Raw genomic sequence first — 26,156 nt, 5'->3', positions numbered from 1 at the left:
GTGTAAGTGGAGAAGGACTTTACTTACACTTGGCATTTGCAATTAGCGTCAGTTGCCACGGAAGAGAAACGACTAGCGTGTTTTGTTGAACTAGGCCAAAGTCACTTAGGCTCATAGAACAGATCATTGAACGCCTCGTCCTTACTTAATTTATACTTTCTTGTAAAAGAACTTCTCCTTCGTTGTCCAATATATTAGTATTTTTAAAATTCCTTTTTCTTGAATTCACAGAGCTGCCATAAGAGTAGAATATTAAATTTGACGAAAGCATGACTCCTGAAATCTAAGAGAAAGGACTAAAAAGCGTGCTAACGGGGAAAGCTTAGGTTCAGAAAAGAAAAAAAAAACAATAAAGTAAGAAATTCTAAGCGTAGTTTTTGCACAAGTATTTACTTATAGGTTATATATCGACTGCTGAGTGGAAGATCGACCTAGCTTGACAGTCAGTTTGAAAACGCTCTATCTCAAAAAACTTTACAAGAACGCCCTATTTCAGAATTTTATTGAAAACACCCTATTTATGCCAGAATTTGGTTGAAGAATGCCCTATCTCAAAATTCGGTTCAAAAACGCCCTATCACACTTCAAAATATATTGAAAATGTGCTGAGATAAGGAGTTTTTGAATCGAATTCTGAAATAGGGCGTTCTTCAATCAAATCTTGAAATGAGGAGTTTTTGAAAAGTTTTTTGAGATAGGGCGTTTTCGAACTGGCTGACGAAAGAGGTCGATTTCCCATTCAGCAGTCGATATGTAATTTTATTCACACATACTATGTACATACATACATAGATAAAAACACACTTACCAACTAAACAAATTACCTATGGGCCTAAATAAGTAAGTGGGGGTAAAAGCTTTGTTCAGTTTATAATTTATTTACTTAGCATCCACTTCCGCTTAATAATAACAACAGTAAATTGGCGCTTACATTATATGTTGGTATTTGGCCGAGCTTCGCTTCCGATTTGTGGCATACGCCTTAATATTGTCGCACAAATGGGAAGGAGCTACGGTTTTACGCCGACTCCGAATGGCGATTGTATTTTTATGAGAAGCTGTTTTCATGGCATAAATACACTCGGAGGTTTGCCATTGCCTGCCGAGGAGCGACCGCTTTTAGAAAGAAACTTTTTTCTATTTTATTTTTTGATGCTGGTTGGAAACTGGGCTCGAACTCCGACCCTGCGTAATGGTAGTGCGCACTGCTAACCACTACTCCCCAGCAGCCAGCTATGCATAGTAACTAGTTATGTACATATGTACACTCACCAGAATATGTTTCCGTACAGTGATTTTTTTTGATATTCGCAATGTTTTTCGTAATAAATTTTTTCGTTAATTTTTGATAGAAATATTTATAGTTCATTCCGCATCAAATAGTATATAAATTAGTGATTCAAAGTTTTTATAAAATTTAGGATAATTCGACAAATTTTCAACTTTTATACAAAATATTTTTTTTTTTTTGATTTTTTTGAGTATGCAGTTTTGTAGCTCAATTTCAGCATAATGAAGTGCAAGTTTTAAGTGGCTGTATTCTATTGTTGATTTTTGTAAAAACTTTGAATTATTAATTTATATGCCATTTGATGCAGAATGAACTATATTTCTGTTAAAAATTATCGAAAAAAAATTATTACGAAAAACATTGCACATATTTAAAAAAAAAAACACTGTACCGATACATATTCTGTTGAGTGTATGTGCATGTGTCCTTGTATAGGTATTAGTATGCAATGTTCTACTTACCTCAAAATACTTGCAACGCTCCTGGTATCTTTTTATTTTTGCCCGACGATGACAAACAATGAATGTCGCTAATGACAGGATGACAGCACAGAAGATTGGCGTTAGCACAGCGAGAATTAACTTCACAATAGATTGGCTCTTGTCTTTCGTTGTACAAACAAAAGAGACAATGTACAACACGTAGCATGAAAAAAAGAAAAACAATTAAAAATCTATGAATGTGACAAATGTTAAACGAAATTAAAACCGAAAAAATTACAGTAGAAAACGAAACGAAAGAAATAAGCTAATAAGTAGCAAATGAAAACACAATGTTGAGAGAATAGTTCTTAACATACGTAATTTATTTTGGTCGAAATTCGTTAAGCATACCATCTTCATACATATATATTTTTCTTTGTATGTATGTACACTGCCGGCAAAAAGTATTGGCAAAGCAAATTTTTCAAAATACATGCATACATTTTTTTTCTAATATTTTTCCGCCAATTTTTTATAAAAATATGGTTCATTCTACAACAAAAAAAAAACATAAAAATTTAATTCCTAAACTTTGTGCAAAACTCTCGAAAATTCAGAAAATTTTTACGCAAATTTTGAACTTTTTAATATTTCTAATATTTTTAATATTTTCGAGTCTGCAGTTTTGCAGCCCATTAAATTCTAGTAAAAAAACTTAAAGTTCTGAGTTAGTAAAAAATCGCATTGATTTTTGAGATTTTTTTATGGAAGGTGTCTTGCATTTTTTCCAAGTAAAGTATTTTCGAAAAGATTTTTTGTATGGAATTGACTGCGTAAAAAAAAAAATAGCCAAAAATCAACGATAATTCCTAGCTACTTAGATCGTGTACTTTATTGCAATATTGCAAATTGATTCGATTACAAATCTGCATACTCAAAAAAATTCTAAAAAATCTGACTAAAAAGTGGAAAATTTTCATGAAAGGGAGCTTTTAAAAGCTACTAAACAGCACAACCAAATGGTACCAGTCTAAATTTCAAAAATAAGACCAAGCATTCAGGATTAACTCCGACAGCAAGCTACTCTGGAATCTCAACTTAGTTCACCAGATGTTGGTAACTTTTCTGGAATTTTTCACAATTTTTCAGGTCAGGAATTTTGGTTGCAGTTCCTCATGACGCCAGATGTTGTTTTGACGTATATTTTGGAATGTGTGAAGCTTGTAGTCTCGTCCTTGTTTAAGATGGATGGATTACCAATCCCTTCGGTAACTTCGAAGTTAAAGATCTCCGTGATCTGACAGTCATAGCCTTACTGCTATGTATACTGACATATACATATGTATGAACCTATGCATGTGCGTATGTAAATGTCCAGGAATGTCTATAATGCCGTCTGGAGCGTAGATGGAGAATATATTTTACATAGATGCGCCAGCCGTTCCGTCCTTTGTCAACAAAATAGATTGGTATCGGTGCCTATTTACATCCTCCAGACTTACGCAATGTATGGTATGTTTATCGAATTTCTGGGATACACCAACGTACATATAAGCATTGATAGTAAAAACAATAAAAAAAATTTAACTTTTTGATAAATTCACTTGGACGTTTAGTTGGCTCTTTGTATTTATTAGTTAGACTAACGGGCGTATTCTGCTTGTTACCGAACGTTTTGACACCGGAAAATTTTGTTACCAAAAAAAATAACCCGTCTTCTTGTAGCAGAAATTCTAAGTAACAATTTAATCTATTCAGCAATGAAGTTTTGTATAAATTCTGGTGTCGCATACTTCACGGGGCAATATTTTGTTACCTGCTTATGAGATGGTAACAAAAATGTACCAGTGCACAGAATGTCAAAAGGGTTGGAAAATTACCAGGAACTTTATTTATCGGTAACAAAATTACCAACGCAGAATAGTTAGTTAGTTAGTGGAAAATATTCGTTTAGTATGAAATTGAAGAGGATGGTGTATCGTGGGATTTTCCAAACTCAAAATCACATTATTTATAAGCTGAATTGTTCAGGAATATATTTGCAATGACACTTTGAAATCTATAAATATGTACATATGTATGTGGACATTGATGTTGTCTTCTTCAGCCTACATCCTTATATGGGTCGGGGTCGTTCTGTTAAAAATCGTACGGATTTCACAAAAAAAAAAATCACTTCGATAAATAACACCAAACTTTTTTTTAGGAATTCCTTCGGAAATTTAGTCGACACCTGTATCAGGAATTCATTAAACAAATTTTATTTTCAGAGATATGAAGGTTTAAATTTTAGATTTTTTACCGAAGCTTGCCATATTCAAAATTCAATATCTTTGGTTCTAGTTATCGTATCGTACCCATTTAGTGCCTGAAAAAGCTTAAGTACAATTTGTAAAAGAACGACCCTTACAATCTAATGCTCATATTTAATTGCACATACAAACGAATAACAAGTTCAGTGGATAATTATCATTAGTTGTTTATTTTACCTGGCAGCAGCACCGTGCGGCTATTGGCTTCTTGTAGGACAGCGCTTGCATTGCCACCAGGCGTGAAGGCGACCAAATGCACATCAAACAGTGTACCGTTCAGTTCCACTTCCGGTATGAAATACATACAGGCGTCCTTTTATAAAATGGAAATACATAATAAATTTTGGTACATCTGTATGTATAAGTATTATATGCATATTTTATAGTAGCTTGTGGTTTTAATTTAATTACTTATTCAAATTACAATAGATATTAAATAATTAACTTTATAATAGGTGTATTCACGATTCGGTGCATAGGGTGCATAGATAGCATAAATAGAATAATTGGATAATTTTGTTGTTGTTTCATGTGTTCAAACAACAACAAAATTAGCCAATCATAGCTATTTATGCTAGCTATGCACCATGCTATACAGTATGCACCAGATCTTGAATACCCCTAATGTATTTCGTGAATGGGTTAAAATTAATATATTTGCATATAATTACGTATGTATAGAATATCATAATGAAATATCTGACACAATTCAAAATGTTTTTTAATAAATAATATTGCAAAAATTGTTGCTTTTGCTATATGTTTTGTGAGGGCCGGATTAAAGCATGGGCGACTGCTGATCCGCGGCACAGGGCCGCACATTATGATAACGGGAAAATTACTTTGAAAATTCTAAATGTTCAAAAAACTTTTGTCATCAAATTTTTTTGGTAAAATCTTTAAGAGCGGCTTTTGCCAGACGCCGTGCTCTCATTTTTTTATTTTTTTAATATTTTTTTTTTTTATTTTGTGTTACAAAAAAGTCACAAAGAGCTACTCATCTGTAGTTTTACATATTTTTGTTGTACTTTACGAGCTCTCATTTCACTTGAGCTGAAATTTTCAATAAACTTTAAACTTACTTCCCGAAAACTAGGGACGAATTTCGAAGCATTTACCAAACTTGCTCTACTGCTGTTGTTATTTCTTTGGAGGTGTATGTAAGCATGTTTAAGTACATACATACGTACATACATACCTGTCCTGTTCTACATTTTACATTTACATTTACATTTGTTTCCTGTTTCTACATTTTATGTACAATTACTTTACCATAAATTCATCAAAATATTTTCTTACCTTATCAACATTGAAAGTATAATCTCGGCCACCATCTATATGATCCACGACCATTATCATATAGTAGCTCAGCGGATATTCAGCTCTTTGCCAAGTTATATTTAAAGCGTATGTATTTTCCCGTATATATTTGCGATTTGCTTTCAATCCTTTAGGTGTAAAAGGCGCTGTTTAAAGAAATTATATGCTAGTTATTTAAAATTGCATCAATATTTCAATTTGTTTGATGACATTGTAAAATGTATTTATTTTTAGTAATATTGTATCAATACTTTCAACGATTGTAGATGAAGAAAAATAATCAGGAAAATTTAGCAGCAACAAGAACACTCTAAAAAATCTGTTTAAAAACGCGACTATAAATGGAGTATATTTTTGTTTACTTTTAAAATTTTTTGGTAAATTTACACGATGAATATGTATTTTTCTCGTTCACACATTTTCGTGTGTAAAAATCCTTTTTGTTAGTGGCTTTATACAATTCTAAGGGTGAAATCAAACAGCAGATGTGTATTTTGTAGCTTGTACACACTTTCTTAGTAAATTTACGCACACCACAGCAGTTATATTACACTCTAAAAAGTCCGAAATTTAAACAAACTATTCGTTGAATAATCGAGCATGTAATTTCGCGAATAATAAGGTAGGAAATCAGTAACCTACCTTTTAGGTAGGAAATCTACACAACTTTTTTTTTAGAGTGAAGTGTAAAATGTACAAACAGAGTACTTATACCGTCAAACCATATCCCAAAGCACATCGCATTTGACATGTATGCTGAAAATATAGTAAGACTCGAAGCATAGGCATCACTTCATGTTATACGCCTTAAATACGACGCAGTTGCCTAGTTGAAAATTATATAATGTATACATATATATGTATGGGTCATTCCATGTCAAACGGACCAAAGCTCTGCCCAAAATTCCATACGATACGAATTAATGTAAAGCATATCAGAAGTCTCGCAAAATTTATAATGCACCAAACAAGACGTGGCAGAATTGAAAATTCAGGGTTACGTATGTAAATGCTACGACTCTTAGCAAGCGTCATGTCCGTAAACGCGCAAATAAGCTTGTCATTCAGTTTGGTAAAACAGTTGTCAGTTGTTAGATCAAGACGGATTCTAATATTTTAGAATTTTAATATTCAAAAAGGCGGGTCCAATATGGCTGAAGATTTTTTAAAAATTTACCGGATTCATTTGGAATTCATTATGCGTTAGTTATCGGGTTCGCTGATTACGAATTTGAATTCGGATTAGAAAAATTCAAAATGACGGATCCAATATGGTGGACAAAAAATTCAAAATCGATTGGATGCGCTTAAAACCATAGTTGCCAACTTGGTGCTTTAAGCACTAGATTTAGTGCTTTTTGAAACTTAAAACGACAAAAAAAATTATGTAGTGCCTAGTGCCTTTTTTAGTGTTTTTTTTTCTGAACTAAAATTACTCCGATATAGTTAAAACCTGAAATAATTTTTAATATTTAAAGCTGTGGCAGCACTGAATTTACAAAAATCTAAAAATTTAAATGCACTTAAATACAACCATGACTTAGTAGATATGCGAGTAAGTTAAGTATTTCTTTTTTTCTTTTCTAATTATTTGTAAAAATTTTTGTACCACCTGAGTAAAACACATCGTTTCTTGGTGCTGAATCCAAATCTGGCCGAACAATTGCTTTAGCACTAGAATTTTGAGATATCCCAACCTCAAAGTGCCAAAATCACGGTTTTTGGCGATATTTATTTGAGGTTATATAATGAAAACATACATTTTTTTTTGCTCATTTCTACTTAGGGCATGATTTTCGTTTGTTGGGACTCGATTTTTCTTTCTTGAGATATATCAGTTTTAATGTGCAGTACTTCGGTATTACGTCGTAAGCATGAGTCATTATAGCATGCGTAGAGGCCATACAATCGAGATGAGCAAAAAGGTTTTGTTTATTGATTTATGTATGCATTCTTGTAAATATTGTTAATTTTTTGTTTTTGTTAAATACATACAAACTGTTATGAAAAAAGCGTCCATTGATTCAAAACCATTTGGTGCTTTTAGTGTGGTAAAACGCTTTTTTCCAAGTTTTTGGTGCTTTTTGAAAATCAAAAGTTGGCACCACTGCTTAAAACTTTACAATTGGCGGTTCTTTAGGCCGCTGATTATGAGTCCGAAATCAAATTTTAAAAATTCAAAATGGCGGATCCATATTTGGTCTACCATTTATCACGGAAAATTTTAAATCGAACGGAGGTACATACAGGGCGTATGACTTACCCAGGCGAGATGAGAATGTTGCAAAATCACCTCAGATGACAAAACAGTTTAAGTTTAATAAAGGGAATTAAAAATATTTAATTTTTTTTCAACGGAATCGTAATAATGCTGTTTTTTTAACTTTTTTCAAAGATTGGTTTAAGAAAGTTCTGAATAACTGGGCCAAAACTATTCAGATTTTCACTTATGTAGTATCAGTGGAAAGGCAACAGACTCATTCGCTTCCCAATTTTTTTTTCAATCATCAACACATCTTAACTCAACTGCGATCGACGCTCGTTCATGTTACCTTTCTCTTTCATACTTTAAATGGGTTTATTTGTGAAAAAATACAATCCAATGATACCTCACAAGTCTAAATCGGTAAAGCGTTGGATAAGTTACTCAAGGTTTTCTTAAACCAATCTTTGAAAAAAGTTCAAAAACAACATTGAAAATCTCATTATTATGATTCCGTAGAAATTGTTGTTTTTATGTTTTTATGCAAATCTTATAAGCTTAAACTGTTTTGCCACGTGAAGTGATTTTTTTTTTTTCAAAAACTACTTTAAAAAACAATTTTTATTCATAAAAAACTAGATTTTTGGAGGTATTTTTAAATTGGTCCAGCTCACGCAAATCGTAATATTTTCCGAAATATTTTAGTGCAAGTCTTAAAATATGAAATATTTCATCATTCCAATGGAAACACAGTACCGATTTGTTTTTGTATGGGGAGTGATGCAGTCTAATGTACATACATGTATTTATGTTACTGTACTCGTATACACGAAAAGCCAATATACAACCATCAGTTAGCCATCATCATTGACAGATCCGAACTCTGTCAACCAGCGGCGTTCACAAATAGAGTATGTGCAGGACAAAGCTTAAATAATAGCCATCAGCCAATATTAATGCATTGACGCGTAAGTACTAGGAACACTAGAATTGACGTAAAAAGAACCCTGCAGAAAAAATATCCCATTTGCAGTAGTTAGCTTTTTTGCGGAATTTCGATAACTTTTAGTGAACTACAAAAAGCTAACTTGAAACCAGCTGAAAATTAATGCAGGAGTCATGCAATGCGTAATCGGTAGTTTGTTAAAAAAAAATTGAAAAAATATTTCTTTTTGTATCGATATTTTATGTCCAAAAGTAGTTAGTTGACACCTAATACAGAGGTAACCACCCTTGACTATTTCGCACCAGCGCCATACAAATACATATACTAGTCAGCTTTCCTCCAAGAAAATATACAGATAATAGTGAATTTTAGTTCCTTCCTAATTAACTTCAAGTTAACTTATAGATACATTTCCTGTAGGGAGCAATCATTACAACATACATATGTAAATACGAGCAACATATGTATGTGTGTTAATAGCATTTGAATATTGTGATAATTTATAAATAGTTGATTGAGTAGCTATGATTTATTTCCAACAAAGGCTTATCCTGCATAAATAGATATAATTATGGAGGTTTAAGAATACATATGTACATACATAATTACCTTTAAATTCATTTACGCACATGTACGCCGCATTTATAGCGCTCACGATGCACGATATGTATTTGCAAACCAAACTTTTGGTTGTCGATTTTTTCGTTTGAATACGTTTATGCTCTGCACTTCACAGGTGCTTTTTCATAATTCGGAGATACAAAACAAAAATTTTTATAATCATATTAGCACGTTGTCTCTGACGGGATTAGCATATAACAGCAATCATCTCTACACACTCAGCTACAGCCGCTTTTATAAATTTGTCTTTAAATGTTCAACTTGAATAAATTTTCTTCGTCGTTTTATTTGGTTCTGCACTTCACAGAGGCTTTTTCGTCATTAAGGAAAACCAAAAACCGAAAAATTAAAAAATTTAACTTATGTATCGCGCTGACAATACGCTGACAGCAAGCACCTCTGCACGTTCAGCCACTGCCTTACATACGAAGTTGTTCTCAAATATTCAACTTGAATCAAATTTCTCACAATCGGCTTATTAACCATCAAATACACAGCACAGCAGTAGCTAGATCATTAGAATGATTGGTGCAACACAATGAAAGCCGATATGGAATATTGAATCCCATTTATTCATATATTCCCCCTCCCTATGTTACGAAGCTATCTACACTGAGGGAAATAATGCATAGAAAAAATGAATACTTTATATTTCATTACCGTTTAAAAATGTTCGTATTTAAAAATAATATTTTCATACAAAAATTTGTTACGTACGTAATAGACTGTTCACATCTGAGTATGTATATGTAAGTGTAAATACTCTGGGAGAAAAATCTCTAGTTCTGAACTGGTGCGTTTCTAGTGCATTTAGGCCCAGTACTGGTTCGCGATAAATCTCTTTTGCATGAAAAGAACTGGCGAATTTAACATGGCGATGTCCTAGGAAGTATCAATTGCCCCCCCGCTGCATCCCTTTTTCGATAGTTCCGAACCAGTTCTAAAATCGACAGACAAAAGAAAAAAAAGTATCAAAATTTGTCTATCTTTTCGGTTTTTCCGTGTGCGATTTTAAATTATTTTCAATGAATTTTTTTTCCAATTTGAAATTAAATATGTTGGAATGATTGTAAGAAATGTACGCTTGGCTGCAGGTGACTTTGTAGAGGCGCTCGCTGGTATTGGTTAGATTCCAGACGGTTCCAAGATGTTAACACGAATTTTGGTTTTGTATTACCAAGCAATGAAAAAGCATCTGCGAAGTGCAGAATAAAAGTGCATTTGAACGAAAAAGCCCCCAAATACATATCTATGTAAAGTAAACAATCCCGCCGCTGCATCCCTTTTCCGATGCAAATTAAATATTTTTTTTTTTTAGTTTTTTGTCTTGATTATTCGCTTCACGGATGCTTTTTCAGAACGAATGTGGTCATTTTAATATGCGCGTAATTGAATTGATCGGCCGCTGTGGTGTAGTGGTAAGCAGTGCGCGCTTTCACTCACCAGCACCTGGGTTCAAGCCCTGGTCAAAGCAACATCGCAAAAAATTTAGAAAAAGGTTTTTCTTAACAGCGGTCGTCCCTCGGCAGGCAATGGCAAACCTCCGAGTGTATTTCTGCCATGAAAAACAGCTTCTCATAAAAATACAATCACCGTTCGGAGTCGGCGTAAAACTGTAGGTCCCTCCGCTTTGTGTGACAATATCAAGGCGCACGCCACAAGTTGGAGGAGAAGCTCGGCCAAACACTAACATATGTGTAAGCGCCAATCTATATTATTATTATAATTGAATTGAATATTTAACAATATACAGTACTTTCGTTGACGTTTATAGTAGGATCATTTACGTTTCTATTTGATTTTAATATCTTTTTCGCTCAGTGTACGCCACTGCAGCGCAGCATTTTCCAGCTTAGAGAAGGAGGCAAAAGTGATTGATCCAGCGGTGAATGACAAACACGACAAAATACCTCTTGGTAACAAACAAAGTGTTTTTCCGTTTAAGGCCACACGTCACTGTTGGCAGGTAACAATTTTGAAGTAGTGAAGGACTTTGTCTGGCGAGTATCAGACATTAACACCTCCAATAAATTCAGCTCGATGATCAAGCGAGGAATGGCAGTGGTTTTTATGTGTATATTTTTTTACAACCAACTTGCCATAAAGGCTTATCACCACTTAGTTGAAATTGTGTAATTTTTAATTTGTAGTTAGTGCTTAACTTTATTCGAAATTTCAAACTAATTTGAGTGTCAAGCTAAAGGCTTTCATTGAATTCATTAAACAAATATTTATTTCCTGTTATCTGTTCGAAATACGAACTAAATTTGGAAACACAATTTAACTTTCATCATGTACTAAGTAAGAGCTTGACACTCGTGTAACAATAAGTACCTACAAAGTAACCGCCCTCTCTCCTGAATGCAGAGTAAAATAAAATGTAAACGAGACTCCGATAACAAAGTAAACACAAATTTGAAACAAAGTTTGCTCAAGCATACATATTTTACCTGGTAGCAGGTATTTAGGTATTTTTTAGGTATTTTTTTTAAAATACATTCACACAATACATACATATATGTTGTATCAGGTATAAATACGGTGACCATTCGTCTCGATTTTGGCGGTACAGTACTAATTTTGAGAAAATTTTCCCGCTGAATATTTTTTAAAGTCGGGGCATGTAAGTGTCTTCATATTTGTACCGATTAAATCCCGATTTGCAGTGTTTGTCTTTTTAATTCTTCCTGTACTCTCGCAAAAAATTATTAAAAAGAACCCGGGACGTAACAGTTATAAGAGAAATGATGAAATGGCCTTATTTATCCATTGATTAATTCAAATAATGGTTATAATCAACCATAAATTTAAGATATATTTAATTTTGGTCATCGTAACCAATATAAGTGAGAATAATTTTTTTGTTTTGGTTATGAATAGCGTTTGTTGCTATAATACCAAATAATTTGTTGGTTACCAATACTCATTATCGAAAGTAATTTTATTTATTTATTTTTTTTTTTGCTTTTTTGGAAAAGGCTTTAGAAGTTAGCTATTTACTGTAAAAGTTGTCATCGATAACCAAAAAGTAAAATTACCTTCGATAATGATTATTGGTAACCAAAACCTTTTTTTGGTTGCTATAATGGGTTTTCTTAATAAATATAAATATTTCTCATTTATATTCGTTACGGTGACCCAAATAAAATATATCTTACGATAATGGTTAAAGATTCCCTAAAACAGACGAAGGAAATTTGACATTAGTTAGATTGTAAAAACTAATACAAATTCTCTCAAAAAATTCATGAATATGAAAAATATAAGCTGTAGATACAGTGGCGGAAATATGTACATATATGTAAATAGGGAAGAAGCATTTTAGCATTCTTTGCCTATTCCCCTTTCGACTATTTAATGTTTATTATTTTTTTATGAAAGTGTAGCTCCTTATATAACAAAAAAAAAACCATGTAAATCAAACTTTGTACAAAAATTACCGAAATTCGATAAAGTTTCATCAAAATTGTGAGCTTTTAAATTAGATGTCTTAGAAACATTTTGAGTATGCCTATTCCATTCGTTTTAAAAGACTCTAAGGCCTTTAACGCTACCTGAATATCAGACATACCATTTGCCTTCTACGATGACATTCGCCAACACAGACTTCGATTGCGAAGACCTCCGCCTGGAATATGGCTGGGCACGAGCCCAATGGTAGACATTTCTGGAATCTTGGTCCAAGTAAGCCATAAATTATATCGCTACCTAAAGGTGAATAGGTGCCAAGTCCAGTTTCTTTTCAAAGTCTAGTTTTTTATGCAGAATGGCAGTTAATACCAAAACTACATCGATTTTTCGTCTCTCCTGAAGAATTTTATAAAAATGGACTCGGCATCTTTTAACCCTTAGGTGGCGATATGGGGATGTTCGTATTATATATTGACAATTATAAGGGTGTACGTTTGTACTTAGGAGTCAGGTATATTTACATCTTTGCGGCCGCCGTTATGCGAACGCTCCGGTGAAATATTCGTGTAAAAAGGGTTGCTAAAATATTTGGAGATACAAATTTTCTATTTTTCGCAAATAACTTTTACTCATTGTCCCGAAACCTACCAAAACCCAATCAATCCTACCAATCTACCAAATGGAAAAAAAAACCTACTAGTTTTGGTAGGAAAAGCCCATGTTTGGCAACACTGAATTTAACCATAAAAATTATATCAATCCTTTCCGTTAATAAGTTTTAAGCGACACATTTAATGTGGAAGATTATATTGAGAATCCCATCGGAAATTTTTTAAGGCAAAAAGTAGGAATTGCTTTGAATTGATTCTATCTTGGCTGAGTAAATATGATTCCTTGGATTCCAAACCACCGAACCGTATTCCAGAATCGGTCTAACTTATGTTTTAAACAGTGTTTCACTGATATAAGGTCACAAAAGTAGTATTGAAAAGTTCGATTTTCGAAAATAAAAACTGCTTTCGAAAGTTACTTTACTTGCAAAGTGTAACTACTCTTTTGGAAATGATGGAGTTTGACGGACTTTTCAAAAGGCTTTGCACTTGCCATGTCTAACAACTCCATATACACACACATGCATATGTACATACATATATATACCCAGTTCTAATAAAGCTTCCAAAAAGAAGGCCTTATTGAAAAATCAATTCCTGAAGGCTTTTGTTTTCAATTGCTCCTCATTTCGCCGACTGGGAACGAAGCCATATTCGTACGATTTCAGTGAGATAGTGTTTGTAATAGCGCTGGCGCTAATAACTACAAAAAAAAATAGAACTTTTGTATATTTTATCAATTTTTATAAATTGTTACATATTTTACCAATAAATGCGGCAGTAAATTCAATTTATTTTTATACCCGAGCGCACTTGTGCACAAGGGTATATTAATTTTGTTCACATAACGGTTGTTTGTAACAGCCAAAACGAATCGAGATAGATATAGACAAATGTATACATAAATGATCAGGATGAAAAAAGAAATCGATTAAGCCATGTCTGTCTGTCCGTCCGTCCGTCCGTCTGTCCGTCTGTCCGTCTGTCCGTCTGTCCGTGTACACGATAACTCGAGCAAAAATTGAGATATCTCAACGAAATTTGGTATGTAGGTTTCCCTTAATCCAAGGTAGGTTGGTATTGAAAATGGGCGAAATCGGATGTTAACCACGCCCACTTCCCATATAACGGTAATTTCCAGAAATACGAAAACTGCGATATTTCAGTAACTACTGAAGATAATTCACTCAAAATAGATATTTACAATAATTTTTAGACGAAAAATAAGAATATTATAAATTTTTGGAAAATGGGCGTAGCCACGCCCACTTATGGTTACATGTGTATATCTTGGTAACCGCTGCACCAATTTCTTCCAAACTTAGCACAGTTGTTGGCCTTCGCACATCATACCAACTGGCCGAAAATTTTTAAAATCGCTCAATAACCACGCCAACTTCCCATATAACGGTAATTTTCAGAAATACGAAAACTGCGATATTTTAGTAACTACTGGAGATTATTCACTCAAAATTGATATTTATAATAAGTTTTAGACGAAAAATAAGAATATTATAAATTTTTGGAAAATGGGCGTAGCCACGCCCTCTTATGGTTACATGTGTATATCTTGGTAACCGCTGCACCAATTTCTGCCAAACTTGGCACAGTTGTTGGCCCTGGTACAGCATAAAAAACCGCCGAAACTTTTTAAAATCGGACAATAACCACGCCCACATCCCATATAACGGTAATTTAGAGAAATACAAAATTTTCGATAAATCATTAAATATTGAAGCTAATTTATTCAAAATTGATGCTTGCAACAATTCTTTACCAAGAAATACGTTTATGGTAAAATTTTGGAAAATGGGCGTGGCACCGCCCACTTATGATCACATATAAGTATATCGGTAACCGTTCTACCAATTTGTACCAAACTCGGTATGGTTATTGTGCTTGCCACATAAAAGCAAAACGTTGAAAATTATTGAAATCGGACTAAAATAACGGCCGCTTCTCATATAACGGTAAATTTCAGAAATGCTTGAAACTTCAATATTTCGAAATTGAAGGACGCTAATTTACTCAAAATTGATACACCTCGGCTTACCATCTAGCGGAAGGTTTCGGAAAGGTGAAAAAACATATATTTAATACTTGCGCCGGGTATTTAATGTTCGGCTCCGCCCGAACTTAGACTTTCTTACTTGTTCTTTATACCAACCACAACCACAAATTTGGTAAAAGCACTTATCTTTTGGTGCAATACGGCTAAAATTGTACATGGATAGCTTTAAAGTAATGTAAAAGTTTTTTCTTTTTTATTTAACTTACGGCAAATGCTGAAATTGTATTTGTACCATTCCGCACAGGATGGGGCCTGTATGTTGAACCAAACCATTTTACTCTCTTTGACGGAATTGTTCGTATTTTTGGCGCGTATGCCAACCTTGTAGACGGCCGAAAAAGTTAAATTCTCCAAAGTATACGTGTATAAGTAACGTGGCTGTTTTCATGGAAAATTGCGACAGGATGTGGAAAAAGTAGCCAGGTTCAAAGAGTTGCGGAAAATAAAAAAAGTTAAAGTTTTCAGTCGTTGAATTATAAAGTATATATGTACATAAATATCGTGACATTTTGATAAAACAACCTAAGTGACTTAAGTTTAAAACAGAAAACGTTTTCCCTAAAAAAATATATATATTTATATTTAGATCAAGCTTCCATTAAATGTCCTTTTTAAACTACACTTATGGCTAGGTAATGTTTAAAATATTGTTTGGTAACCCAATGAAATATTTCTTTAAGGAGAAAATGGTTCAACTCAAAATAATTTGTTTTAGCAAAATGTCACAGAAATGCTCATACATAAATACTACATTTGTATGTACATACATACGATAATGGTAAACTATTAGATTTTATATTTTTAATACTTAGAAAACAGTAGTGGCCTTTTTATATATAGTGAAACCTCGTTATAACAATCCTCGTTATAACATTTTGCTGAGGACTCTGAAAAAATCTCGTTGTTGTGAAATTTTTCATATAAAAATGCTGCATTGATACAACAAAGACATTTTGAACAAGAAAACCTTCGGACTATATTGACGTTTTAAGGGCCGTTTTCTAGACCGCCTGTTAAAGAGAATCGGAGCTTTGATTGCCTGTCAATTTGTCGCTCACATGCTTATAACACGCGATCGATAAAAAGTCGATAAAGCAGACCGGCCATAAATTTTTAGTAGGCAGTCGAGTAAACGGCCCTATGTCGCGTTAGCAAAAGCCTCTATATATAAAGATGTGCACCACCCAGCAGTGTCAAGTGTCAAGTGCAACAACGCGAAAGGCTAAGTGTCCAGTGTCTGTCAAATGAGATGGGTTGCCTTTACATTTGATATTGGCACATGGTAAACAAACATGGCATGTAATACCATACTTAACAAAAAGAAAAAAAGGTGTGTAAATTTATCTATTGAAAATTGGTTGAAACATGTCACTACGAACCTTTAAACCCTTATGGAAAGTGCTTCGGTTTTCGGTTCGGATCAAAAATTTGTGAAAAATTTCAGTTTGGTTAATGGTTCAGGTAATTAATAGAAAAAAACAGGTTTCCGGTTCAAAACCGGTTCACGTCCCTGGGTAAAACACAATCAGCCTTATCATGAGTTTCATTTTCCCCGAACCGGTTCACTTGCACTCTTGGTTTCCATGGTTTTACTAAGGGCGGATGACAAATTTTCGGGTGAATTTTTTTTCAGGTAAAACTCAGGATAAGGAAGAATAAAAGCTTGCAATAAAGAAAAATTATAAATTTTCATTTTGAGATCTTAGATCTCGAACTTTAAATAGACATAAACAAAAAGTGGTAACCAATGCACTTGGCCCGATTTCCAACTACTCCAAATTTATGAAATTTGTTGCATTGTATTATGTTTGAAGTAAATTCTTAAAACTTCGTATGCCTAACTATACATTTAACATAATTGAATTTGCGGTCAGAAAAGTGTTAACTTTGAACCATTGTACAGGAAATGTTTGATAAGGGAGAGCGATATCCCGTTGGGGCTTGACTACCCAGCACTGATACTTACCTTTGGGGATTATTTCATTGAGTCCCTAAAATAAAAGCTTTGAATTTTTGCACAGTGTACCCGAAAAAACTGCATATAAATACAAGTACACATACTGACTTACCAACATTCTCATCTAATAAAGGGTTTGCTTAGTGAATAATAGCTACTTATATAGAATATTACGTTTGCATATGTATGTATGACTCCAGTTTCATATACATATGCATAAATTGAAATCTTTTAATACTCACATTACGTATTTCCATGGGCATCATATCAGATCCTTGATTCTCATCGAAGTAGAGTATAATATAGTGGCATGTTTGGTCTTTTTGCAAAGAGAGGAGAGGTGAGAATGTAGAAAATTTAATAAATAAATTTTGGCTTTGTCCGCTTCGGACTTCATATCTTTCATTTATGAAACTTAACACTAAATATTTACTGTACATACATACGTACATGTGTACTTACATATATAGGGATATAATATGCATATATGTAAGTACTATGTATACCAGATATTTATTTAAACGCTTATCTTTAACCCCTACCTTTTGGTGGCTTCCAAGTAATTTCCGCCATTAGATGCATTTCACTCGTTTCATCCGCCAAAAACCGTTTTAAATGCATTTCACGCACCACGCCAGGCGTATAATCCTGTTCTAAAGTCGTGAATTCTTGCGCTCGTGCTACAATGGAATATTCATGTTTGGCATTCACTGCCACAGCAGAAATGGTGTAGGTGGTGGAATTCCTCAAATCAGTTATTGTGAAGAAGTTATCATTTGACTGACAGGGGGTTTGTTGAAAAAAGAGAATAGAAAATGCAAATTAAATAGAAATAAGTGGCAAGAAAACTTAATTTATTAGTGAAATTTGTTTATACCTAGAGCTTTTTCACCCTTTAAAATTTACTAATATTTACTAAACTGCTCCTGTGGAGTTACAACTTTTTAAATAAAAAAAATTTTAATTTTAAATTTTTTTGAAGTGCTAGAACTTATACGTATTTAACGGGTTAATAACAGATTACCCAATAAAACAAAGGTTATTTACTTTCAACTGTTCGTAATCAAACCTCGCAATTAAATCATTAATCAACTTTCCTATGAGCTAGAGTCGTCAAACTTTAAACTTATTTAGCTCAGAATATGATGGAAATGCAATATGAAAGATGAATTAATCCGCTAGGTGGCGCAGGCATCAAGATATTTGAAAAACTCACAGCTTTGGTCCAATATAGTTCATATTTGGAATGTATGGCACATATACTTAATCGACATAAGGTCAACTGTAAACCGGTTGCGGCTTTTTTGACAGATATTTCATTGAAAATTATTTCGACTTTATTTTGCCCATGAATATGCTCATAAATCAGTAACGCGAAAAGGAATAACTTCACAGAAATGTTGGGCCTTAAAAGGCACAAGGACTCTTGTTATCTTATTTAATTGTTACTTGGAAAATTTGTCTAAAACGGAATGAATAGATTTTATAATTTTCCATAGAAAGCTAAAAATGTGTAAAAAAAATTGATTTTCTAATGCAAGAATTTTAAGTTTAACCTAAGTTGGTTGCCTCAAGCTTGGGCCACACTTGAACCTTAAACAGTTGTACACTGCGACACTAAATATTGCTGGTTAACTGTTCCGCTATAGAGAAAAGGCTGTTTAAAAAGTACGCAGCAAACTCCATAAGGCTAGGCGGCTTAGAACATAGGGTGTCACAACCACCCACCAGAGTTGAGAGTTGTGTGGTTTTCTATTAAGTGTAGCCTCGGACAGAAACATCTTACAGTTGGGCATACCCTAGTTTTCGACCAGCAACATGAGGCCTGTGTTTTTAACCCTTGTCCACAGGTCGACAGACGTTTTTCATTCTCTGTTAGGCCGCCTCGAGCGCACCGTTCTTTGAAAACTCATCTAGCTATATTTGACTTGAGCGCAGCAAAGCACTCGCAATACCCTGATTTCCGCTTGGAGAAAAGTCGAAGCTTCCACCCAATAAAGCGGAGCTTCCATATGCAAAGCATTTTTATTTCTGTTTGCTCAGCTCATAACAAAAATGTCGAGGAAGCCGTTGATAGCAACTAAGGAGTATTATTAATGCCCGCAATTCAACCTCCTCTGTCTCCTGCCCAACTGTACTCCCAAACGAAAGGGGAAGACACACTAGTGTCCAAATCACATCACTTTAGGATAGCAGCAATTTAACGCTGCTTCAACATGTAATCAGGGCTATACTACCTCAAAAAGTATTTTCCAACGGGCTACTAATAAAAATTTAAAAATTATGAAAAAAACTCTGGTTTGCCTGGCATAAGAACTCCTTTCATACTAGGTGGGATAGTAAAAACTATTTTTCGCGACTCAGTCTAATATAGATATGTACGTATATATCTATCTCGTTAACGTTAAGCGAACAAAGTGATAATTAAATGGGCCACAAAGCTTCTCGTATATCTTAAAAGGCAGGATGCTTGGCTCCTGCGCGGTGTACTCACAGAAAACTATTCGTTGGATTCGCATGCCTTTAAATTGTCTCTGGGCAATGATAAAATTTACAGAATATGCAGAACGCTTGGAAAGAGAATGATACACATTTTCTGTGACTATGCTGCTCTTAGCAGCCTACGAATTGGTCTCTTGGGCGCAAGCTTTCTGCCGAATTTGGTGGAAGCTGCCAAAATAGGGTGCAACAAGGTATTCCAGTTTGACAAGAGGATTGCGATGTTCTTAAACATTGCTCTTGCTTTCCGGAAATTATTTGTATAATTTGGCCGTAAATTCTCCGGTAACGGTATGGACTTCAATGGTCCACGTGAAATCACACTTAAAAATGTACATCGGTCCCTCCATTTGTGTATCAACTTCAAGACACCCAACACAAATTGGAGAAGAAGCGCAGTCAAACACTTAGCAAAAGTGTAAGCGATAAAATATTTTTATTATTAAGGCATCACATTTAAATAGTTAGCATTTACTTAAGAACGAAGTATCCAACAAAATACACTAACGTATTAGCTTGAAAATCATAAAGCAACCAAATAGTTAAATCCTATATACTTTAACCGAAATAGCAATATACAAGATAACTAAAAATTTTGAACATTACTACATCGCTCTTCATTATACATCTGCTGCCCAGTAATTTTAAATCGCATACCTGTGCTGCCTGCATAAGCACTCGTTAGGAATGTTAAACTCGAGTTCCCGGGATCCTGGTCTTTTTATGGTCGCAAAAATCCCGGGATTATTGGCAAATAATCGCGTGTTTTTCGGGATTTGTAACTTGCACTGATGGCAATAATATAAACTCCTTTTCTGGACCAGTATTCAGTATATTTCTTTTTTTTTTATTTAATAATTAATACTTTTTTTTTATAAATTTCTAGCTCATTATACATACAACACCGTGTGATAGTAAATTTTAAACACAAATATCAAATAGTTTTTCACTCTGACGTCAGTAATTCAAAAATGATTTAAAAAATTCAAAAAGAAAAAAAAGAAATGTGCGTAGAGAAGAAGTATGGGTATCAAATTAAAAAGGGAAATTCTGTAGAATTTAAACAGATTCAAGTTTTTCGTGCAGAAAGACTGGTAAGTATCGAAAGTATCCTTTTAAAATTTTATCCTTGAAATTTCCCAATATTTGTTTTTGAAAAAATTTTATGTTAAAGACTTATATAAACTCGAAAACATTTTAGAATTTCGTCCTTTTAACTTTATCAGCTTAAAAATTACCTAAACGTCCTTGTTAATCCAAAAAAAAAATAACTTTTTTTAAATTCTATTTTCATTCTACATTGCATTGAATTTTTTAAATAATTTTGGAATTAATCATACATATCTTTAAAATTACAAAGTCCTTTAAAATAAATCCGGAAATCAAAAAGAAAAAATAAAAGCGCCATTTCAAATAAAAAAGTAGGCTTCAAACCCATTTATTTATTATTTATTTTATAGAAGCAATTTTTTCGATTTAAGTTGTTGAAAAGAAATGAATATCTAAATCCCGGGACTAATCCCGGGGTCCTGGGATTGTGATAACGACATACCGAAAATCCCTAGCACACTTACCTAACAACCCTCACAAAGTACTTCGAGTTTGCAAACACTTGTTTCATTTATCTTTTTACAATTACTTTTAAACACTAATCCACTTGCACTTAATCCTAATATAATGTGCAACATCAACTGATAACTTTTTCAAACCCACTTTCCATTGCCACTACCCACCCACACTTACCACATAAATAGTCACATTTGCACCGCTTTGTACTTTGACCATATAAATCGCGGCTGACGGTTGACGCTTTTGTCCGGTGTCAACGTAGGGATTTGTTAGTGTGGCTTCCATCTGAGGCTCTGTTGCATTCTTTACCTTCACTGACATCGTGTATACATTGTGATCTTCATCTTCACTTCTTAATTTGATGCTCTTATACTTGTCTTCAGCTGTTGCATATGGCTTTGGGACACTTGACTCTTTGTCGTCTTCTTCAATATCATCACTTAAACTTTCAGCACTGCTTAGGTATGTGACATGAAATGTAAGGCTTCTGTCGTCTCGGCATACTAATGCCATTCTGTAAGGGATATGTATTTGATGATATTTTTCCGAATGCAAGGAAGTTGTTGCATTCTCATGGCGACAGTAATCGTTACAATATTGATTGACCTAAAAATAGAATAAGAGATTAGTGTTTCAAAACGAGGGGAATATGGAAAAAGGATTGTTGTATTCAAATAACAGTTATTGATGAAAAATGTTACTGAAAATTTCATTATGAAGGAAATGTTCTACAACTAAGTGATACGTACCAATTGAGAATCAAATTTTAAAATAAAATTTTATTTGCAATTTTTATGCAAAATTAAAAAAATAACAGTTATTTTTGATTTTTATTTTATAAATCCAAGATAACAATTATTTTATATTTTTATCTAAATAATCTGCAAATAACAGTTATTTTTAATTTTTATATTATATGTCTTAGATAACAGTTATAGGGGACTTTTATTTATAAAAGTCATCAATAAAAAACAGTCAATGACTTTTACTTTTAAAAGCCATCAATATAAGTCAGTCACCACTTTTATTTTTTAAGTTATACGTATAAAAGTCATTAACATTTTTCGCAGTTAAGAAAGTATTGGTAAACAAAAGTTTACTACGATTTATACAAATGACTTTTATAAGTATGATTTAAAAAATAAAAGTCAATGACTGATTTATATTGATGACTTTTAAACTAAAATTCACTGACTGATTTTTCCTTTTTGACTTTTATAAATAAAACTCCTCTATAACTGTTATCTGAGACATAAAATTTAAAAATGGAAAAAAACTGTTACATATTTGCAGATTATTTAGATGAAAATCAAAATCAATTGTTATTTTGAATTTATAAAATAAAAATCAGAAATATCTTTTATTTGAGGAGTAATTAAATAAAAGTAAAAAAATAACTTTAATAATAATAATAGAGCGCTTTTTTTAATAAAAGTTGTAACTTTAACTTCTGCAAAGAACCCTCCATCAACTTAAAGTTCAGGCAGAAGTAGCCACAATACAGTAAGCTTCCAATTAGTTGCTCTCTAGTGTAACACCTTTTAAAGAGATGAGAATATATATTTCGATAGCCAAGCACACATCGCATAACTACGCTATTAAGCTAATTTGAGTTACGTACAGTTAATTGCGATTAATTAATTTTAATCGTCAATCGCGATTAACATTTTAATCGCTAATTTTTAATCGTTAATTAGATTAACATTTTGCCAACACTGCCTGCAGTTAGTGTTTGAGTAACCAGCCCGAAGTCTTATTGAGCATATTATCAACAATATATAAAATAGGGGAAAAAACCTGGGTATACAAAGTTTGATTTCACCCGAACTTTCACTAAGTTTTTCACTGTTTTCGGTTAAGATTAATTTTATTGTCAATCACTTTGATTCTTTTTAAGTTTGTTTAAAAAGTTATATTAAATCAAGGTAGGGAACTTTTTAAGTCACTTAAACTAAATATTAAGTATATCTATAAATTATTTTTAACTTTTTAGTTCAAAAATAATAAAGCGTGTTTTTTAGTATTTTAAAATGTAATTTTATATTTCAGTCTACATACATACATATGTATGTACAGTACATAAATAAGCAGCACACTATGAAAGGATAATTAAGCGTAATATTTCTTGTCTATCTTAATAAAAAAATTTATGAAATAAGTGGCATGCTTTACTTCACAACAAAAACTTCTTAACGCGTCAAACTTTAACTTATCAACTTTGTACTAACTACTTACTTACCCAATTACTGTTCCGCTCCGCCAACTCAACGACATATTGTGTCTTTTGTATATGATGCATGCAATGTAATTTGCATGAAGCTATCGGATAATCCTTCACTGCCAAATTTAAATCATGCAAAAGCGTCTCCTCGCTGGCGCTGCTAGCCAGCAAAATCCAATAGACGAAAAAGTAACGCAGCACAAATATTAGCATTTTACACTTCGCTTACTTTGTACGTACATAAATATATTTATTTACGAGTAGTTCTTTTTAACTGAATGTATTTACATATGTACATACATATATGTATATGTAGATGCGCACTCATTCGAGAGTGAATTGTTTTTTTTTTTTCTTTTGTTTTTGTCGGCTTACAGATAGTTAGCAGTAAAATGTTGCCATTATTCTATAGATTTGTAGTGCGAAACGACGGTATTTATGTATACATATTTTAAATTATCACCATTTCTGTTTTTTTTATTGATTTTAAATGAGTGAGCCAATTTATTTAGTTAACTTATTTACTTAAGCATATGTGCACATGTTTAAAGAGCACTTTCACTTTAAGTTTCTAGTCGCTGTCATGTTATTTATCAAATTTCATAATAATTCGTCGACCGTGATCATTTGCATTTTTGCAGCTATTTTCATACACGTGGGACTTATGTGTGTAAATACTTGCAAATATTTGCATCAACGCAGATTTAGTTATTATACTGTTGCTTGCGCGGTTCGCACTGGAAAGAAAAAAACAAAATATATGTTTATATGCGTGTATTTATGTATATGCAGTTTAGAATTATGTTGGTGATTAAAGTTTGCTCAAAATTTTTGTTAAATATTGGACAAAAAATTATTGCTTTTCCTATAATAGCATAACTACGGTGACCATATTAACCAATGTAAAATAAGGGACATTTTTTTCAAAATTATTTGGGAACGCGTACATACTGGTATGATACAAGTACCTTGTCCATATCGTAATTTCAATCAAATATTTATCACTATATAGTATTATTTAATTGTAAAAGTTCCCAATTCCGAAAACTGAAACCAAATTCTTATCAAGGACTTCGTCATCCTTTGCTGCCAAAATGCGTTTATCATATTCTTATATATACAAATAGGCACCCCTTTTACGGCTAAACTATACTTATTTATAAGGTATAAACAATTATATATCATTTGAAAGGTATTTTGATGCTGATGTGCAGTCATCTTTTAAAATTGCAAATTAGTTTAACATAAAGCGGAAAATCAATTCAAAAGGGACACCAATACCAATGCCATACATGTACATGGTTGGGCCGGAAATGCCTCCTAAATGTATGCTTCAATATTGATACTGAATTACAGAAACGTGCTAAAAGCTTAAACAGGCGGCAGCGTTGATCCGGATTAACTCGGACTTAATCCAGATCAACTGCAGTTAATTCCCGAGTTTATCCGGATCAACGCTGCCGTCTGTGTTTATGCTTTAAGCAGCAGTTTAGAAATAAGATGTATGTATGTATGTACATGACTAGATTAAAACTGTTAACTTGACAAGCCCTTTTCAGCGCACCAGTCTTCAGTACATATACATACATATCGACGGCTGGGTGGAAAATGGCTCAAGAGCGCCCTATTTAAGAATTTGATTTAAAAACGTCCTATATGAACTGCAAATATATTCAAAATATGTTGAGATATGGAGCTTTTGAATCGGAAGCTGAGATAGAGCGTTTTTGAACCGAATTCTGAAATAGGGCGTTGTTCAACCAAATTCTGAGAAATAGGGAGTTTTCTACGATAGAACGTTTTCGAACTGGCTGCCGAGATAGGCCGACTTTTTCGTTTTATATTAAACTTATTTGAAATTTGATTAGTTCATTCCCTTCGGCATCAAAATACCTTTCGAAAGGTATGTATATAATCCTTTATACCCTAAAAGTACATTTTAGCCGTAATAGGGATGCAAAGTTGATTAATAAGAATTACTTGAAATTAATGAACAATTTAACTTTCACTTTCAAGCGTCAACTAAATACTTAACTATTGCATATCAAATACACACACATATGGTATCATTTAATATAATAATGTCATAGAGGGTAAGAGGGAAACTGAAAATGATATGAGCAATATTGTTCCTGACGCAAACGGCATATGAAAAATACTAGTTGTAAACATAAAAGTCCTGCACCTTATCCCCGTTTCGAAAAAACGCCTTGTATTCAAAAGAGGTAGGCAATGCCCCGGAAAAATAGCATATTTGCTTGGAAAATATCTAAAAATAGGAGCATAACGTATTCATGCGTATATGCAATATTTTTTTGGTTGCAAAATAACCTGCTTTATGTCAATAAGCCCCCTAGATGGCTTCTTTACATATGTAGGTAAGAGAAAGTTGTATTTTGTCAAATGACGCATAACAGCGACCAAGGAAGCGAGAAGGCTGCGTAAAGTTGGTGCATATGTTGTGTATGTGTATGTATGTATGTGCATAGACGCGTATTTACGTAATGCATACTACATTATTAAGGCTATTTTTTAAGAGTAAATTTTAAGTCGCATTACCACACTGTGACAAGTTATCACTTTCATTTATAGGCAGAAAAATTATACTTTATTTATATTTAATGTAATTCCAGATTTCCACCAGGCATTAAATGATAAAAATTTTAATGACAAAGTTGGGAATTAAAAAAATATCAAGACTG

The 26,156-nt window shown here is 33.1% G+C and overlaps 2 protein-coding genes across 2 annotated transcripts in view; one reads left to right on the top strand and one right to left on the bottom strand.

The window, feature by feature from the left end:
* LOC118742508 (tyrosine-protein kinase receptor torso-like) overlaps window positions 1–23,758 on the bottom strand; it is a gene marked incomplete at its 3' end in the record, with an annotated part of 38,059 nt that extends 14,301 nt beyond the window's left edge. The window contains 8 exon segments of the mRNA XM_036474634.1: window positions 1,753–1,895; window positions 4,203–4,338; window positions 5,325–5,491; window positions 15,415–15,586; window positions 17,408–17,484; window positions 17,708–17,945; window positions 21,408–21,839; window positions 23,473–23,758. Of these exon segments, the coding sequence (XP_036330527.1) occupies window positions 1,753–1,895; window positions 4,203–4,338; window positions 5,325–5,491; window positions 15,415–15,586; window positions 17,408–17,484; window positions 17,708–17,945; window positions 21,408–21,839; window positions 23,473–23,667 (1,560 nt within the window).
* Window positions 23,759–24,255: 497 nt separating this feature from the next.
* The window catches only part of LOC118743758 (tyrosine-protein kinase receptor torso-like), a 19,499-nt gene continuing 17,598 nt past the window's right edge, over window positions 24,256–26,156 (top strand). The window contains exon 1 of the mRNA XM_036476521.1: window positions 24,256–24,261. Coding sequence (XP_036332414.1) covers window positions 24,256–24,261 — 6 coding nt within the window. The remainder of the gene's footprint in view (window positions 24,262–26,156) is intronic.

The sequence above is a fragment of the Rhagoletis pomonella genome, unplaced genomic scaffold (assembly GCF_013731165.1).
Source record: "Rhagoletis pomonella isolate Grant_MI unplaced genomic scaffold, Rhpom_1.0 Rhpom_scaffold_00007, whole genome shotgun sequence".
Classification (NCBI taxonomy): Eukaryota; Metazoa; Arthropoda; class Insecta; order Diptera; family Tephritidae; genus Rhagoletis; species Rhagoletis pomonella.
The sequence above is the reverse complement of the archived record's forward strand: the minus strand, read 5'-3'. Positions and strand labels throughout refer to the sequence as shown.